The sequence below is a fragment of the Condylura cristata genome, unplaced genomic scaffold (genome assembly GCF_000260355.1).
Source record: "Condylura cristata isolate star-nosed mole 26May11 unplaced genomic scaffold, ConCri1.0 scaffold00017, whole genome shotgun sequence".
Classification (NCBI taxonomy): domain Eukaryota; kingdom Metazoa; phylum Chordata; class Mammalia; order Eulipotyphla; family Talpidae; genus Condylura; species Condylura cristata.
This window is the reverse complement of record NW_004567118.1, coordinates 25,714,318-25,729,656: the sequence shown is the minus strand read 5'-3', so window position 1 is coordinate 25,729,656 and position 15,339 is coordinate 25,714,318. Positions and strand designations below refer to the sequence as shown.

The window sequence follows — 15,339 nt, the reverse complement described above, 5'->3', positions numbered from 1 at the left end:
CTCTTTTTAGTGTACTAGGAGTTGCTATTATTATTTGAATTTTGTCAAATGCTATACAAAATCATTATGATTTTTCTCTGTTCTGTAAATAAAGTACAATACATTGTTTTAAAAGTATTAAGTCAGTATTGTGTTCCTGAGATAAACTGCATTTGGTTGTATTTTCTCTTCATGGTTTTCTGGAATGGATTCACTCATGTGTTGTTGACAGGTTTTCAGTTTATGTTAATGAGGGACATTAATTCTTTGTCAGGTTTTCATGATTGATTTTGCTGATTTTGTGAAAGAGTTGCCTCCTTCTTAGTTTTGGGGAGGAAATAATATGTTTAAGATTGGTTTTATAAACCTGGTATGTTTGAAAGAGTTCATTAGTGAGCTCTTCCATGAATTTATTTTCATGGGAAGGTTTATAATAACGTAAGTATTTTAAAAATTGGCTTAGTGTTATTCATATTTCTATATTATTTTCTGTAGGTTTTCATTTACAAAGAGTGTGTCCTTGTCAATTTTGTTGATTTTGGTTATTCTGTTTTTATTTAAATTTGAAAAGTTTTTTTGTTTTTGAGTCTTCTGTAGCTATGTGTGTGTAATCTCCAGCTATTTGGGGGATTTTTATCAGGTTTTCTTTCTGTTACTGATTCTCGTGCAGCTCTGTTGTCATCTGAATGTGCTTCAAATTTTAAGAATATAACATGTGTTTTGTGGCCCAGAACATTTTTCATGTAAGCTTGAGGACAATATGTATTCTGCTGCTATTGGATGAAATATTTTCTTTATGGTTGACTATCTTGGCTTTTTATGTAATATGTGCTTTATTAGGGAAACAAATACATCTACAACTAATAGCAGAGTAAATAGCGTCTAGTGGATATCTATGCAGCATACTACTAATGTTCAAAATAGGAATACTTAACTCAATATACTTAGATCTTCAAATTCTCTGCTGACAGGCAGCTGTTATGCTGGACATTTCATTCAATAGAAGTTATTTTGTTTTAGCTAAAGGTTCATTGTCAGCTCCATGCAACTGATAACCTTTCTCTCTTTTCTTGTCCATCCCTGATATGCTATAATTAATGGTCCTTTATTACAAGAGAATATAAGGATGAGCCCTTTGCAGAAATTCCTGAAAATGATTTTTGCTGTTTATATGATAGGATAATCTTACTATTAGGCAGTACCTTAAGTTGGCTAAAGATAACCAATAAATATTGTTAAAGGTATTTGTTATACATTGTGTTTAGCCTTAGAATGACAAATGGGTAAAATAATTATTATAACTTTATGTTTACTTTTTAATCTCAGATATATTATGGTATATGTTATTCTCTGAAACAAAGAAGACTTAGTCTTTTGTCTTTCTGTTTACCACTCATCACTACTAATCTTACCCTTTACTTATTTGTTTCTCCAGTTTTTTCCCTTTCTCTCATTTCTCAGCTTTAGATGTTTAAATGTTTGTGAGTCCTTAAGGGAAAATACTAGAAGAATTAGTAGTTCTTGTGTTTAATATAATGATGGCTTGCTATTTATTACTGCTAATCTAACCCTAGCCATGGTTTCTTCTCAGAGGGATTTGGCATTTTGACGATTTGCCATCTGTTGCTTCCATATGCCTGCCCCTTGGGGCTATGTATAATTAATGACTGTGATTTTTCTTTGTGTTCCAGCCTGAAAGAATAGACCCAAGTGCATCACGACAAGGATATGATGTCCGTTCTGATGTCTGGAGTCTGGGGATCACATTGGTATGTTTAGGGGGACTCCAAAATGTCATAATAGTATACCAAGATATTTAAAAATGAAAGAATTTTTTGGCAGTCTTCTACACCCTCATAACAACAGTTTCTTTTTAATCTTTGATTTTATTTATCCATTTTTATACTGTGGTGATTATCCAGTGACTATTATTTCCCAATCTTTGGGAAAAGAGTTATTTTTATCTTCAAAGCTCAACTAAAGTGGTTGCTATTTTCCTTAAGTTTTCATGAGGTTTGCAAGACTCTTTATTGTTGTACCTCTGAAACTTTCCAAAATAGATAGGACTCAGCAACTCAGAATAAGAGCTGGGGGAGCAGCTGCTCACCTGCAGTAAGCATAGCCATGAGGACACACAGGTCTTTCCATACAGCCGGGAGCACTGCCCCAGGAGCATGGCACACAGTAGACGTCAGCACACGTGGACGTCAGCACATGCTTCCTACCTGGCCTCTTCTGTTCACTGAACAGGAGAGTCACACATGAGCTGACAGTAATTCAGTTGATGAGGAACAAGCACTTCCTAGGTGACAGTTCTAAATGAAAATTCTGTCTTATAACTAGTAAGAACACTAATTACTGCCTTTGCCACTAACACTTACAATTAAATGAACCCTTCTTTATCATGTGTGAGTTGTATTAAAGCAGTGTCTCATTTTCTTATTACTAAGTTTTCTTTGAAGCTTCAGGTTTATTTCCTTGTGTTTTGCCAAGACTTGATGACATTTTTTTCTGGTTTTGGACCACTTCTCTGCTGTCATCTGTATTGGATATGAATTTCCCATCACTAGATAGAACTCTCTAGTAGGCAGCCTCACACTTCATAAGATGCCATAGCCCAGAGATAGATAACACATATTCAGAGTAATGAGCTTTTTGGTAGCTTATGAAATAATCTTTCTTCTTTAGTAAGCTACCTTACATCATTTTTCTGTATATCAGAATCACATACCCTTGTTAGTTATCCTTGGTGAATCACATTGCTCAGACCTATTCTCTGTGTAGAGAGCTGAGGGTCAGGAGCTCACCTCTGCAGAGGAATCCATCTCATTTCCTTTTTGACTAAATATGGGTGATGATTTTTGGAGTCTTGTTATGAAGCCAGCTGACTAAAGAAGAAATCAGTTATTCCTAGTCAGGAAAGAATTTTAACATTCTGAGGTCTGGTGACTAAGCTCAAAGACTGAAGCAAAACTTCCAGCTGAGGCAACCACTCACCTATCAGGAATATCACAATACATAAATACCTATGTATCTCCAAACCAGTTTTGTTTTAAAAGCAAGTATTTGTATTACAATTGAGATGGGGAAAAAATGTACAAAATGATGTAAAAATAAACTGTTGTAAAAAAAAAAAGCAAGTATTTGTTATAAGAAAAGTTGTTCTGTGGAAAGCTTTAACATAGAAAAAAATGTAAAGCTTAAGTTTATTTATTTATGCATACAAGAACTGGGATGCAGGCCAGACATGTGGGTTTGAGAGAGGATTCACCACAGACCAAGTGGGGAGCAGAACAGGCAGATCTACTGAAATGCACTGCTGAGGGGAGCAATGGGTAAGTCAGTACATGACTGCTGCACCATCTGGGTCAGCTCCCTGGCAGGGGATCCAACTTTTATTGTCGCAGTGGCTGGCAGTAGTTCTGAGACAACACCAGTGCCACCAGGGAGGCCCAACATAGAAAATTTTAAGCAAGTTCTTTTAGGACATTTGGGAAAACTTTATTTAAAAGGAAGATATTTATTGGTTTTGTTGCCTTTCAATTTATTTTTAATGTAGATTATCTTATAAAAGTGTAAAATGTGTGATATTAATATATATGATTAAATCATTTACCTCACATTGTGTACCCTGCTTCCTGTTCTCTTATTTATAACTTCTTCTCAAGAATGAATTTAATGAGGGTTATCCCTAATGTTATGAATAACCATTACCTAATAATAACCAATTCATCCAAAGAGTTTATGGATTTGCCTTTGGTTTACAAACCTACATAATTTGAGGAATAAAGCTTCCGACCATGATCTTTCAAAGACTTTATATTTAGCTAAGGGAATAAATTTCTGTCCAGGTATGCCTGCTTGCTCTCCGACTTCTGTGTGTAATTGGAGACAGCTGAAGGAGATCTTACTTTTTTTCCAGAGGAAGGCCTTTCCATACCAGCTTTCTGCTTAAGGTTTTATGTCTGCTTGATAGCTTCTCTTTTGCTATGTAAATTAGTAACTTAATATTTGACTAACTTGACAAAGTCAAATCTAAGCTGAAGAAACCCTGAAATAGACTCACCTCTCTTTCTGGTATGGCTCCTTCTCAAGTAGGTTTAGAAACTCACCCTACATCCTGAGGTCTCAGTCAGTGCACATAAAGTAGGATGCATTTATGCCATGCTACAGATTTAGATATACTTCTTAGGAAAAATCGTTATTTCCAGGTTTTCATTATTCTCAAAACACAATGGAAGAAAGATGTTTCAGTTCACTAGTATTTTTGACTGCTTGACAGTCTTACATACATGTAAGACTCTCCAGGTTATTTACCACGGTTTAGAGAGGCTGTCCTGAGCAGCATGATTGAGGCTCATGGTGATGGGTAATCTTTAGTTAATTTCTTCAGTAATAATTAATTTCTTCAACCACATCACTCTGGATGTGGTTGAAATAATGGTAACTACAGAATAACTTAGGACAGGATCTGCATGTTGTTTCTTGGAGCTTGGTCTTTTGTTGACTATTTTGCCTTGCAAAGGAATTCGACCAATGTTGTGAACTGGTCAGTGCCTTTTGTTCAGACAACTACAGCTATTCAGACTTTGCATTTCAAAGGTTCTTAAAACAGAGCCTTCTAGAATCTTTCATACAAAAGATTTGGAACCAGAGGCTGCCTTGGAGCATGCACTGTAAGGATATTGTCCAGGTGTATGCTTGGTGTTTCTCTGTAGTCCAAGTCCTTGAGTTTGGTTGATAAGAATTTTCTATATTGCTTTGATTTCAGAATATCATCTCTACCCACCCTTAGTATTTTTGAAAACTCCACCTCAGTCTGACTTGTGTTTGCTTTAAGACTTGAAGAGTTTAGAAGTGGAGTTCGATTTTCAACATGACCATTCCAATGAAGGGCAGTAAATAATGCCTAGTTTGTTTTGCTTTTTCCCCTGTGCTCTCTTTAGTACGAGTTGGCCACAGGCCGCTTTCCTTATCCAAAGTGGAATAGTGTATTTGATCAACTAACACAAGTGGTGAAAGGAGATCCTCCACAGCTGAGTAATTCTGAGGAAAGGGAATTCTCCCCAAGTTTCATCAACTTTGTCAACTTGTGGTGAGTACTGGATTTGCAAACATGTGGTAAGAATTGCAATATTTATTGAATCAGCAGCACCGGTAATGGGAGCCTTCTCTGTATCACCCTGCCTTCTAAGCTGGAGCAGGATGTCCAGAGCCTCAGTGAAGGCCCAGCTGGCCGGGAAGCACACTCTCTTGTTCTACTATTCAGTTATTCACTTAGAGCAGATGTGGGTCGTGGAAAAGCTACTGCCTCCATATTTGTAGCACGTTGTGTGAGAAATGAAGCCTGACTGTGACTAATCATCATATTCTGCTCTAAGTCTGACAGTGAAATCATACTAGAATCACCTGGAAGCTTTCATGATGTTATGACTCAACCAGGTCAGACTTTCAGGGGTGAATATTTGCTCTGATACAACATTTAACACAGTTGGGTGTATGTAGTAAAGTCCAGAGCTCACTTGTAAGACTATATATGAGCTGTTTGAAACCCTACTCCAAAGAGGATGTGAATCCCATCTCTGCTTGCTGCTGTTTGTCCACCCTTTTACTGGTTGTGTGTGTAGAGCATGTAATAATCAGGCTATACCAGTATGACAATTATGCAGTCATACTTTAGACTGCTTCAGTTTACCTTAAATATAACTTTCTCCTTGTTTAAATATTTTCCATAGTTATTTATCCATCATGATTTTAAAATAAGATAAGTTTATAAGCATACCATCAGAGCATTTAGTATATCTTCTTTTCAATCTTGAAAATGCTTTTCTTTTTCTCATAAATTTTTCTTGCCAGGAATGCAATCTCTTTCTACATTTTTTGATATCCAGCATTACTCTCTTTACTAGAAAACATTTGTTGACTCTGGTTTTCAAGTCCCTTTCATCTTCTCTCACCAAGCTCTACTTTTTTGTTGGTTTTCAGAGGGGAAATACTTTAAGTAGAAGACCATAAAAATTGCTCTGGTTGATAGCTTATATCTTTTCAAAAGCAGTCTATTTTTACCAGTTTTAATACATATATACAGTTTATATGAGTGCATAAATACTAATATATATGTTCCATTTTAATGAAATGTGTAAATCATAGAACATTATATCTCTAATGAGCACCTGTAAATTTCCCACCAGAGTTGCTTTATATTTACTTCTTGATCTCATCAATGGTTTTGTAGTAAATGTGTGTGATTCTTGTGTATTTCTCTATTTCTGAGTTCCTTGGTGCCAGTTCTCTCCCACGGATAGTGATTATGAACATCAATGTCCTATTGTTTTTCCTGAGTAGGTTCATAGTTCCACTTCATTCCAGGTCACTAGTCTCTACAGTTAATGCACTATTGTTTTTATGATATATTCCCCTTTCATTCCAGGCCACTAGCGTCTGCAGTCAAAGCACTGTTGTTTTTATGATATATTCCCATCAGCTTTCCACTTTTGCCCATTCTCCTTTCCACTGCATTTGGTCATTTTCTGCCATCTCTAACCTAGATCACTCAGGTTTCTAGTTGGCTTTCTCATAATTCAGTATCTCTTGTTCCAAATCATTCTCCTTTTTGTCCACGTTGTTTATTTTATGATGCTTATCTGATATTACTTAGTTTAAACCTCTTAGCACATGCATTCTGAATGGGATGATATCACCCCCAGTGAGGCAAAATTTGTTGTGGAGAGATAAAAATCTTGGGTACTAAAATGGTTTATAGCCCTCCAAAGGACTAGTACAGAATGTAATAGACATGTAGTATTTATATAATGAAAAAAATGTTGACAAATGTTGGTCTCAAGGTTTCCTTTTGCCCCTTAAATTGAGATGTAAACTCAAATGGCTTTCAAAACCCTTATGATCTGGAACTGGCTTAATCCTCCAGCCACAAACTCTTTCTACTACTCTTGAATTGTTTTTATGTTAAACTGAATGTCTTCAGTTGCTTAATTAAAAAGCATTTAAAAAATACCTTGAAAGAATATTCTCATGACCTTTGAATAAAAATGTTTTACAGAATACAGAAAACAACTAATATTGAATTCCATTAAAATCAAGAACTTCAGTTTACTAAATACCATTGAGTGAAATGCCAACCCACAAAATGTACTTGCCACACAGATATTTGACATAGGACTGTTATCCAGAATATGTAGTAAAGAATACATATAAGCACAAACCACTTATAAATATGAAAATAACAACCCAAAATGGCGAAATACTTGAAAAGACACTTAAAAAGGTGATATGAAACTGTGCTTATTCACGATTACTAGTCATTATGGAAATGCACATCAAAACTACAATCAAATGCTGTTGCCCCAGAATGATAGTAATATAAAAGGCTGATGGTACCATGATGATCTGAAGCAACTGGAAGTCATTACACATTACATCTAGATATACAGGTTGGTGCAATCTCTTTGACACACTGTTTGTCAGATCTTATATAACTGATATGATACAGCTGACACATTTATCTTATAATCTAGAATTCAAGTCCCAAAAAAGGTTTAAACTTAGGCCCACCCTGATGGCATAAAGGGTTAAAAACACAGTACCATGAAGATCTCCAGCCACTGTAGCACGAGTTCCATCCCTGACCATGGAGGTGACCCACATGGCACAGCAGACCTCTCCTGTTTCACCCACTGCTCCCCTCAGCAGTGTACCTTATTGATCTGCCTGTTCTGCTCCCCAATCTGTCTCTGCTGAACCCTCTCACCCACCCTGTACCTCTGGCCTATACTCTCAATTCTTTATGCATAGACAAATAAATCTTTTTAAAAAAATTTCAGGCATAAATATATTTAAAGACATGTTTAAAAATGTTTAGAGCAGGATATACATAATAACCTATAGTCTATCTACAGTAGAGTAAATAATTTATAGCATTACTTATAGAGTGGTATATAGCATCAAAGAGAATTTAACTATTGCTATACTTACACATGGGTACACTTCACAAATTATATTGCATGAAGGAAGACATAAAATAAGATACATAGGTACATTTATATAAAATTTACAAGAAGATATAATTTATATAGAGTAATAGAAGTCAGAGTATGGTTACTCTTATTTTAATTCTACATTATACTTATATTCTGCAACTGAGTGTTTTCTTAAGAAAGATGAAAACTTAATCCAAATGATGATATCAGCTTACATTTTAAATTCCTCTGATTTAACTTCTTACTGAAATCATCAATGGCATTTTTGAAAAGAGAATAAAATCTCTGTTAGTCCTAGAAAGAGCAAAAAGTAAAGTTATTGAGTTTTTATAATAGCGCTTAAAGGAAACTGAATTCGAGAATGGTAGTGAGCAGAAGCCCCAAGGGGAAAAAAGTGTAAGACCTGCCTAGTAACTCCTTTACTTGAGAGAAGACAGCTTGTGGGACAGGAAACCAGGAAGTAAATCTTGGTCCTAAAAATGCTTGGGGAAATACTTTATATACTAAAATCCACTCATGCCTGGGCGTCTACACTCCTACCTTACACTTGGCAGGAAAGATCTGACATAACTTCAAGCAAGGGCATTTGTGTTGACTGGAGGGTGGGTATACAGTGCGAGCTGTGATAGCAAACCCAGGAAGAATTCCTTCACAAAATGATGATGCTCTGGGGAATGCTCTCTACTATTTGAAAATCTGTGACTAAGATTAATTTGTGATAAGCTGATGTCCTTTTAAGGATGAAAAAATAAAGAAAAATCACCAGCAAGTGAAAGCACTCAATGGTTCTGAGAATTGCACTAAGAAATTAGCACTGGAAAAAAAAAATGTTTTCAAATAGGAAGCATGATTTCTATGGGTGAAAAATGGTGGTAGACAGTAGAATACTGCATATTCTACTGCAGGTTAATCAAACCTGTGAAGTAGACAACACCCTTGAATTAATTTTCCAGAAGAAAGGGATAAACACATGAGCTTGAGGCTATTGATAAGTGACATGGAGGAGAAAATCCAGATTTCATTTACTGAGCGTCAACAGAAAGAATTAAAACAAAATTTTCCTTATTTGAAGAAAATTTTGATTCCTTATATTAAAATTCCAAACCAAATTAACTAAAAGGCAAAAAATAAAGCCATGTTATATATATTATGAGATTATTTTTGTTTCATGCATTTTAAAGATAAAAATTGCCAAACCTTAAGTTAAAACACATATAGGCAAATGTACACACTAAGGTAGAGAGACATAAAATCACAGTGATACCTGAAGACTAGAGAAAAAGCAATAGAGTGGTGACTATTACCACTTCAGATTCAGATTATGATAGTGGATTAGATATCTTGGGAAAATATTTGCAATGAAACCACTAAAATAAACATTTTATAGTAGTTTGATCCACAGGACTGATGATTAGGATTTCAAAATGTCCCTGGTTGGACAGAATCCCCTAGTTGTTGGGAGGAGGGGGGAACAAATTCTTCAACCCAGGAATCAAAGAATTCACAGATAAAGTTAAATGGAATGCGTTATTCAGGAAAAATTCCAACATCGTGCAAAGAATGAAATGAATAGAAATAACTGATAACAGTAATAAATCTGTGAAGACTGCTGATGTCAGTGGTCCGAAATAGAAAAACAATCATAAATGTAAAGAAGCTTGGAAATATGAACAAGGTACAAAAATGTGTAAAGCACTCAATAGTGCTTTTAAAATGACAACTGAGAGAATTGAAGAGTTTGGTGATCTGCAAGTAGACCTGGAGCTCTGCTAGGAATCTGCAGCCTTTCCTCTCCTGACGTTCTGGCAGTGGAGCTTACGGAAATGTTCTGTAGTCTGCTCTGCCCTATGTAGCAGCCACTAGCACTTGAGCTATGTGCAGCTGATGTGGTTAAGGAATTAAAGTTTTTTACTTAATTGTAATTAATTTGGCTTGTTGCTACCTTATTAGATGGCGCAGGATTAACTGAGGTTAAGATAATAATGATACAAATGGCAGCAGTCATTCAGAGATGGAAGTTCATAATAATTTAAGCTTTCCCCTCACGTGGCATCATGAATTTGTGTGATGATGCAATTTTCTGCTCCAGTAGGAAACTAGAAAAGTAAAACGATGTGGCAGTTTTACAACAAAAGTGAAATATCTGCATGGATGAAAAAAATGCATCAGGTCTATAGATAAAATGTTGTGGAGACCTGAAGCTGTGGACTTGCTGTGTGTCTGCCCTGTAAAAGTCAGTGGCAGCTGAGACAGGACTATGTATAGAATCAAAGTCCTACAAGGTCAGTCATTAGATGCAAAGTGCTGTCCCAGAAAGCCGAGGTGCTCTCCTGGGTGGCTGTGGTAACACCTACCAGGCTGACATTCAAGGATTGTCGTTGGCAGCATCCAGCAGTGACAAAATACCCTCCAGCTCCTAAAAAAGGAATCTAATTACCTTAGATTTTTTTTGTCTTAATTTTCTATATTTGGCAGGTTGTCTACTTGGCCACTTTATATCTGATCAAGTAGACACTTTATATCGGATCTTTGTAATATTTCAGTTGTGAAAAGAAAAATACTTGGATAAATGTGTTTCCATTTTAATAATGTCATTTTAATGTTATTTTAGCCTTACAAAGGATGAATCCAAAAGGCCAAAGTATAAAGAACTTCTGGTAAGTATGACAATTTGGGAATTATAGACATGTCCTCTTCCCCGAATCCTCTCAGTGTGCTGATTCACTGAGGGACCCATGGTTTTCTCTCTTAAACAAACAGCTTGACTTTATTTGCTATATCTTAAAGTATTTTAAAACAATACTGGGAAAGAAAAAATTTCTATTTCTGATTTTTCTACTAATTTACTAACTAGGGTCTCTTGACCTCACTGTGTTATTAAAATGACCCCAAAGAATTTTGCAACATTTGCTTTAACAGATCACTACATGGTCTTTGTATGTGTAATATCCAGAATTTACCATACTGTTCTGACTTTATTAAATGCTGTCACAAACTTACATCATCTATCCAATTCCCATTTCTTTGAAAAGGCTCACCCACCCCATGGAAGCTGGGTGTTGTAAACAGTTTACTGGATGTAGTGTAGGCTACTGGATATAGTGTAGGCATCAGCAGTAATAAAATTAATGTGATCTAACAATTTAAGACCATTTTAAGGAAAGATCCACTTGTTTGTCCTAGTTGATTTCTAGCTCTCAAGGATATTAGGCCAAACTTAAGAGTTAGCTGCAGTTTGACTCTAAAGATATCCAAACAACCTATTTAGAGAAACCATGAAAGAAAATTATTGAGAGGCAGAGCATTTCCAGTTGGTTTGCAATCAGCTAAGGAGCTGTAGACTTTGAAAAGCACAGGGCAGAAACTTGTAGGATATGTGTGTTTAGTCTCTTTTGGTGGACATCAGGATCACAATGGAAACCTTTTTGTGAGATCCTTTTGTTATGTATAGGGGAGCCAGGGTATTGGAGTTTCTCTGGTTTTGCCACACCCACTTGCGTATCTGCATGCAACAAACACAGGCTGTGCTTGCCTCTCTGGATACACGCTTTGATATTTATAGCCTCATGTTGTTGGAGCCTTTGGTGTTAGTATCAAAGTTGGGAAAAGTTCCACATGGGCTCATACAGATTTTTATTTCCTTTTTCAATTTTCTTGCAGAAACATCCCTTCATTTTGATGTATGAAGAACGTACTGTAGAGGTCGCATGCTATGTTTGTAAAATCCTGGATCAAATGCCAGCTACTCCCAGCTCTCCCATGTATGTCGATTGATATCGCTGCTACGTCAGACTAGAAAAAGGGCTGAGAGGAAGCAAGACGTAAAGAATTTTCATCCCGTATCACAGTGTTTTTATTGCTCGCCCAGACACCATGTGCAATAAGATTGGTGTTCGTTTCCATCATGTCTGTATACTCCTGTCACCTAGAACGTGCATCCCCGTAACACCCGATTGATCACACAGTGTTAGTGCTGGTCAGAGAGACCTCATCCTGCTCTTTCGTGATGAACATGTTCATGAAATGTGGAAGTCAGTACGATCAATTTGTTGACTGTGATTAGATCACATCTTAAATTCATTTCTAGACTCAAAACCTGGAGACGCAGCTACTGGAGTGGTGTTTTGTCAGATTTCTTAGTATGGGAAGAATGCGGTGATGGATGTACTATGTCTGAACATAGAGACTCAGGCTTGAGTGAGAAGAGCTTGCACAGCCAATGAGACACATTGCCTTCTGGAGCTGGGAGACAAAGGAGGAATTTACTTTCTTCACCAAGTGCAATAGATTTACTGATTTGATATTCTGTTGCTTTACAGTCACATTCGATGTTTGGGGATCGATGTGCTCAGCCAAATTTCCTGTTCGAAATATGTTAAATTAGAATGAATTTATCTTTACCAAAAACCATGTTGCATTCAAAGAGGTGAACACTAAAATTTTGAGACAGGACAGAATGTGTTCTTTTCTCCTTCACCAGTCCTCTACTCTTCGTTGGGAAGACTCAGGAGTCTGCCACTTGTCGAAGAAGGTGCTGACCCTAAGAATTTTAATTCTCAGAATTCGGTGTGCTGCCAACTTGATGTTCCGCCTGCCACAAACCGCCAGGACTGAAAGAAGAAAAAAGTACAGAGGGCCAAGTTTACAGATGTTTTTAATTCTGGTATCTTATTTGGAGCAACTTGTAGCAGCTATATATTTCCCCTTAGTCCCAAGCCTGATATTTTAGCCATCATAACTCACTACCAGGGAGAAGTAGCTAGTAGCAATGTGCCTTGATTGATGAAGATTTCTTGTAGGCAGCAAAAGACCAAATCTCAGTTGTTTGCCATCACTGGTCCAGGTCTTCAGTTTCTGAATCTCTTTCCCTTTCTGTGTGGCTTATTGCCACTACGTGACTTTTGCTTAATCCAATATTTTGCCTTTTTTTTTTTTAATGTCAAAGACCTTTATAATCACCAGGGATTATCCTTACCAAGGATTTTTAGCCCCGATCTCTCATATGCTCTAATGTTTAAAAGACTGAGAAGCATGGGGCCCAGCTGATGTGTGGTAGGTGATGAAGAAGCATCTTTTCTAGAGACACATTTGACCAGATGAGGATCTAATATGCCAGTCTTCTAGCTCATCACCTGCAAGAATCTTTAGCAGGTCACCATCATTTCTTGGAATTGAAATTCTGCACCTCCCTCTGAGTGCCCCAGACCCGGAACAGTTCTAAGAGGCCATTCAAATCTGCTCTCTTGCTGGGCTTCCTCATTTACCCCCTAGACAGGTCCTCCGTAGGTGTCCCTCTGGCCTCCCTGGCGCTGAACATTAGGCTTTCTAGAGCAGTTTAGCAGCACTGTGAGCGATTCAAGCACACTGGAATGTAAAGCAGCCATGGGCTGAGTGAGATGCAGATGATGCTGTTACAGAACCAAAGGGTGGCAGGCATTGCTGCATCTCCTCCCAGAGTGACAGTCACAAACAATAGAAAAATCAAGGGAGGATGGTGCTGTTTATAAAGTTATATCCCTGTAAGTTTCAGAATTGAAAAATGATTTATCACTTCAGTCCACTTGCCTCATTTTCCTACTTTCTTCCCTGTGGTACCCTAAACCTTAGACTTCCCAGTGTTCTGAAAGGAAGCATCGCTTCATGTCTTCCTTCGACTACACCAAGCCATCATCCTCCATTGCTCCCGGGGACTCAAGAGGAATTTGTTTCTCTGCTGTCAGCTTCCCACCTGGCTCAGCTTAGGGTCACTTTGCCATTATACAAGTGGAGATTAAAGCAATTCTGACTGTCCAGGAGCTAATGTGACCGTTCTATTGTGTGGAATACCACATAAAAAGGCAATTTTAGTGTATTAATCATAGAATATTATAAACTATAAACTTAAGGGCAAGGAGTTTATTACAATGTATCTTTATTAAAACAAAAGGGTGTATAGTGTTCACAAACTGTGAAAATAGTGTAAGAACTGTACATTGTGAGCTCTGGTTATTTTTCTCTTGTACCATAGAAAAAAATGTATAAAAAATATCAAAAAGCTAATGTGCAGGGATATTGCCTTATTTGTCTGTAAAAATGGAGCTCAGTAACATTACTGCTTCTTGGAGCTTTGGAATATTTTATCCTGTATTCTTGTTTGAATTCCTCCTCTATTTAAGATATATACATGGAATCGAAGTGTTTATGTAATAGTTCTATCCTTTTTGCCTGCAGGTCAGTTGTAATAAATCTAGGATGTGCTGACGACTTTGTAATTTGATTTTCTGAAATCAGACCCTGAGAAGGGAAAACCAAGTAAATTCCATTAAATTATCTGTGCATTTCACATTGGGGAAGCATTTCCTTCTTGAAATCTTCATGACTTCTTGTTCTCCTGTCTTGTGGCTGTTATCTCTGTTACTCTTGAAATCGAGAGTAGGTGTGATGCAGAGTCTCTTCAAGTTGCTGGTCTTCCTGACCTGCCTCAGCTGTCTTTATAGTAAAGGGAGGGGTCCTGTTCTTCAGCTTTTCTTCTGGTGAAGAGATACAACTTCTGGGAATCTAGTTTACTTTGGCCCAGTGTGACTGCCAGCGATGCTTTCTGACCCAGGTACTGTGGCTGCTAGGTGAGCATTAGATGTCCACTCAGCTTGTGGTCATTCGTTGCTACCTGAGAAGCACACAGAGGTGCTCAGAGACCAGACAGAGGTCAGAACTGGGCGGTTTGTGGACAGGTAAGGACAACAGAATGGCCAAAAACCCACAGAGGCCTGGAAACTACACGCATACACACACTCGCGCGCGCAATACATAATTTGTAATTTTATTTTACTAACTTATTGGAGAATTTCTTTGAAAGAAAATAACAAAATGGGCACAAAATTTTAATCATTAGTAAATTGGTACATAAAACTCCCATAAAAGGTAGATTAAAGGTAATGAAATGAAGACTGAGGATGAAGGAGAGGGTTTTGTTATTAAGATTTATTTATTCATACAGAACTGGGGAAAAGCCAGAGGTGCAGGGGCGGTGAAAGAATTCACCACACACAGATTGGGGAGCAGAACAGGCCTACTGATGAAGTACACTGCTAAGGGGAGCAGTGGGCAGGTCAGGAGAGGTCTGCCGCGCCATATGGGTCACCTCTGGGGCTGGATCGGACTTTACTGCAGCAGCAGCAGCGAGCTTGCAGTGCTGCATCCTAACCCATTGTGCCACCAAGGAGGGCCTTGAAAGAGAGGGTTTTAATGAACAACGTGCAACTTATAAATTGCATTAATATAATTATGCAGAGTACAAACCTTCAGATATTTTAATTTGATTTTTGAAACACAAAGTTTAATCAGGAGTTATTACTACTCTGAAGTAATTCTTGGCTTCTATCTA

The 15,339-nt window shown here is 37.3% G+C and overlaps 1 protein-coding gene across 1 annotated transcript in view; it reads left to right on the top strand.

Moving 5' to 3' along the window:
* The window catches only part of MAP2K4 (mitogen-activated protein kinase kinase 4), a 114,234-nt gene extending 100,018 nt beyond the window's left edge, over positions 1-14,216 (top strand). Inside the window, exons 9-12 of the mRNA XM_012726082.1 lie at positions 1,671-1,748; positions 4,926-5,074; positions 10,588-10,633; positions 11,637-14,216. Coding sequence (XP_012581536.1) covers positions 1,671-1,748; positions 4,926-5,074; positions 10,588-10,633; positions 11,637-11,750 — 387 coding nt within the window. The 3' untranslated portion in view covers positions 11,751-14,216. The remainder of the gene's footprint in view (positions 1-1,670; positions 1,749-4,925; positions 5,075-10,587; positions 10,634-11,636) is intronic.
* Positions 14,217-15,339: the final 1,123 nt, after the last annotated feature.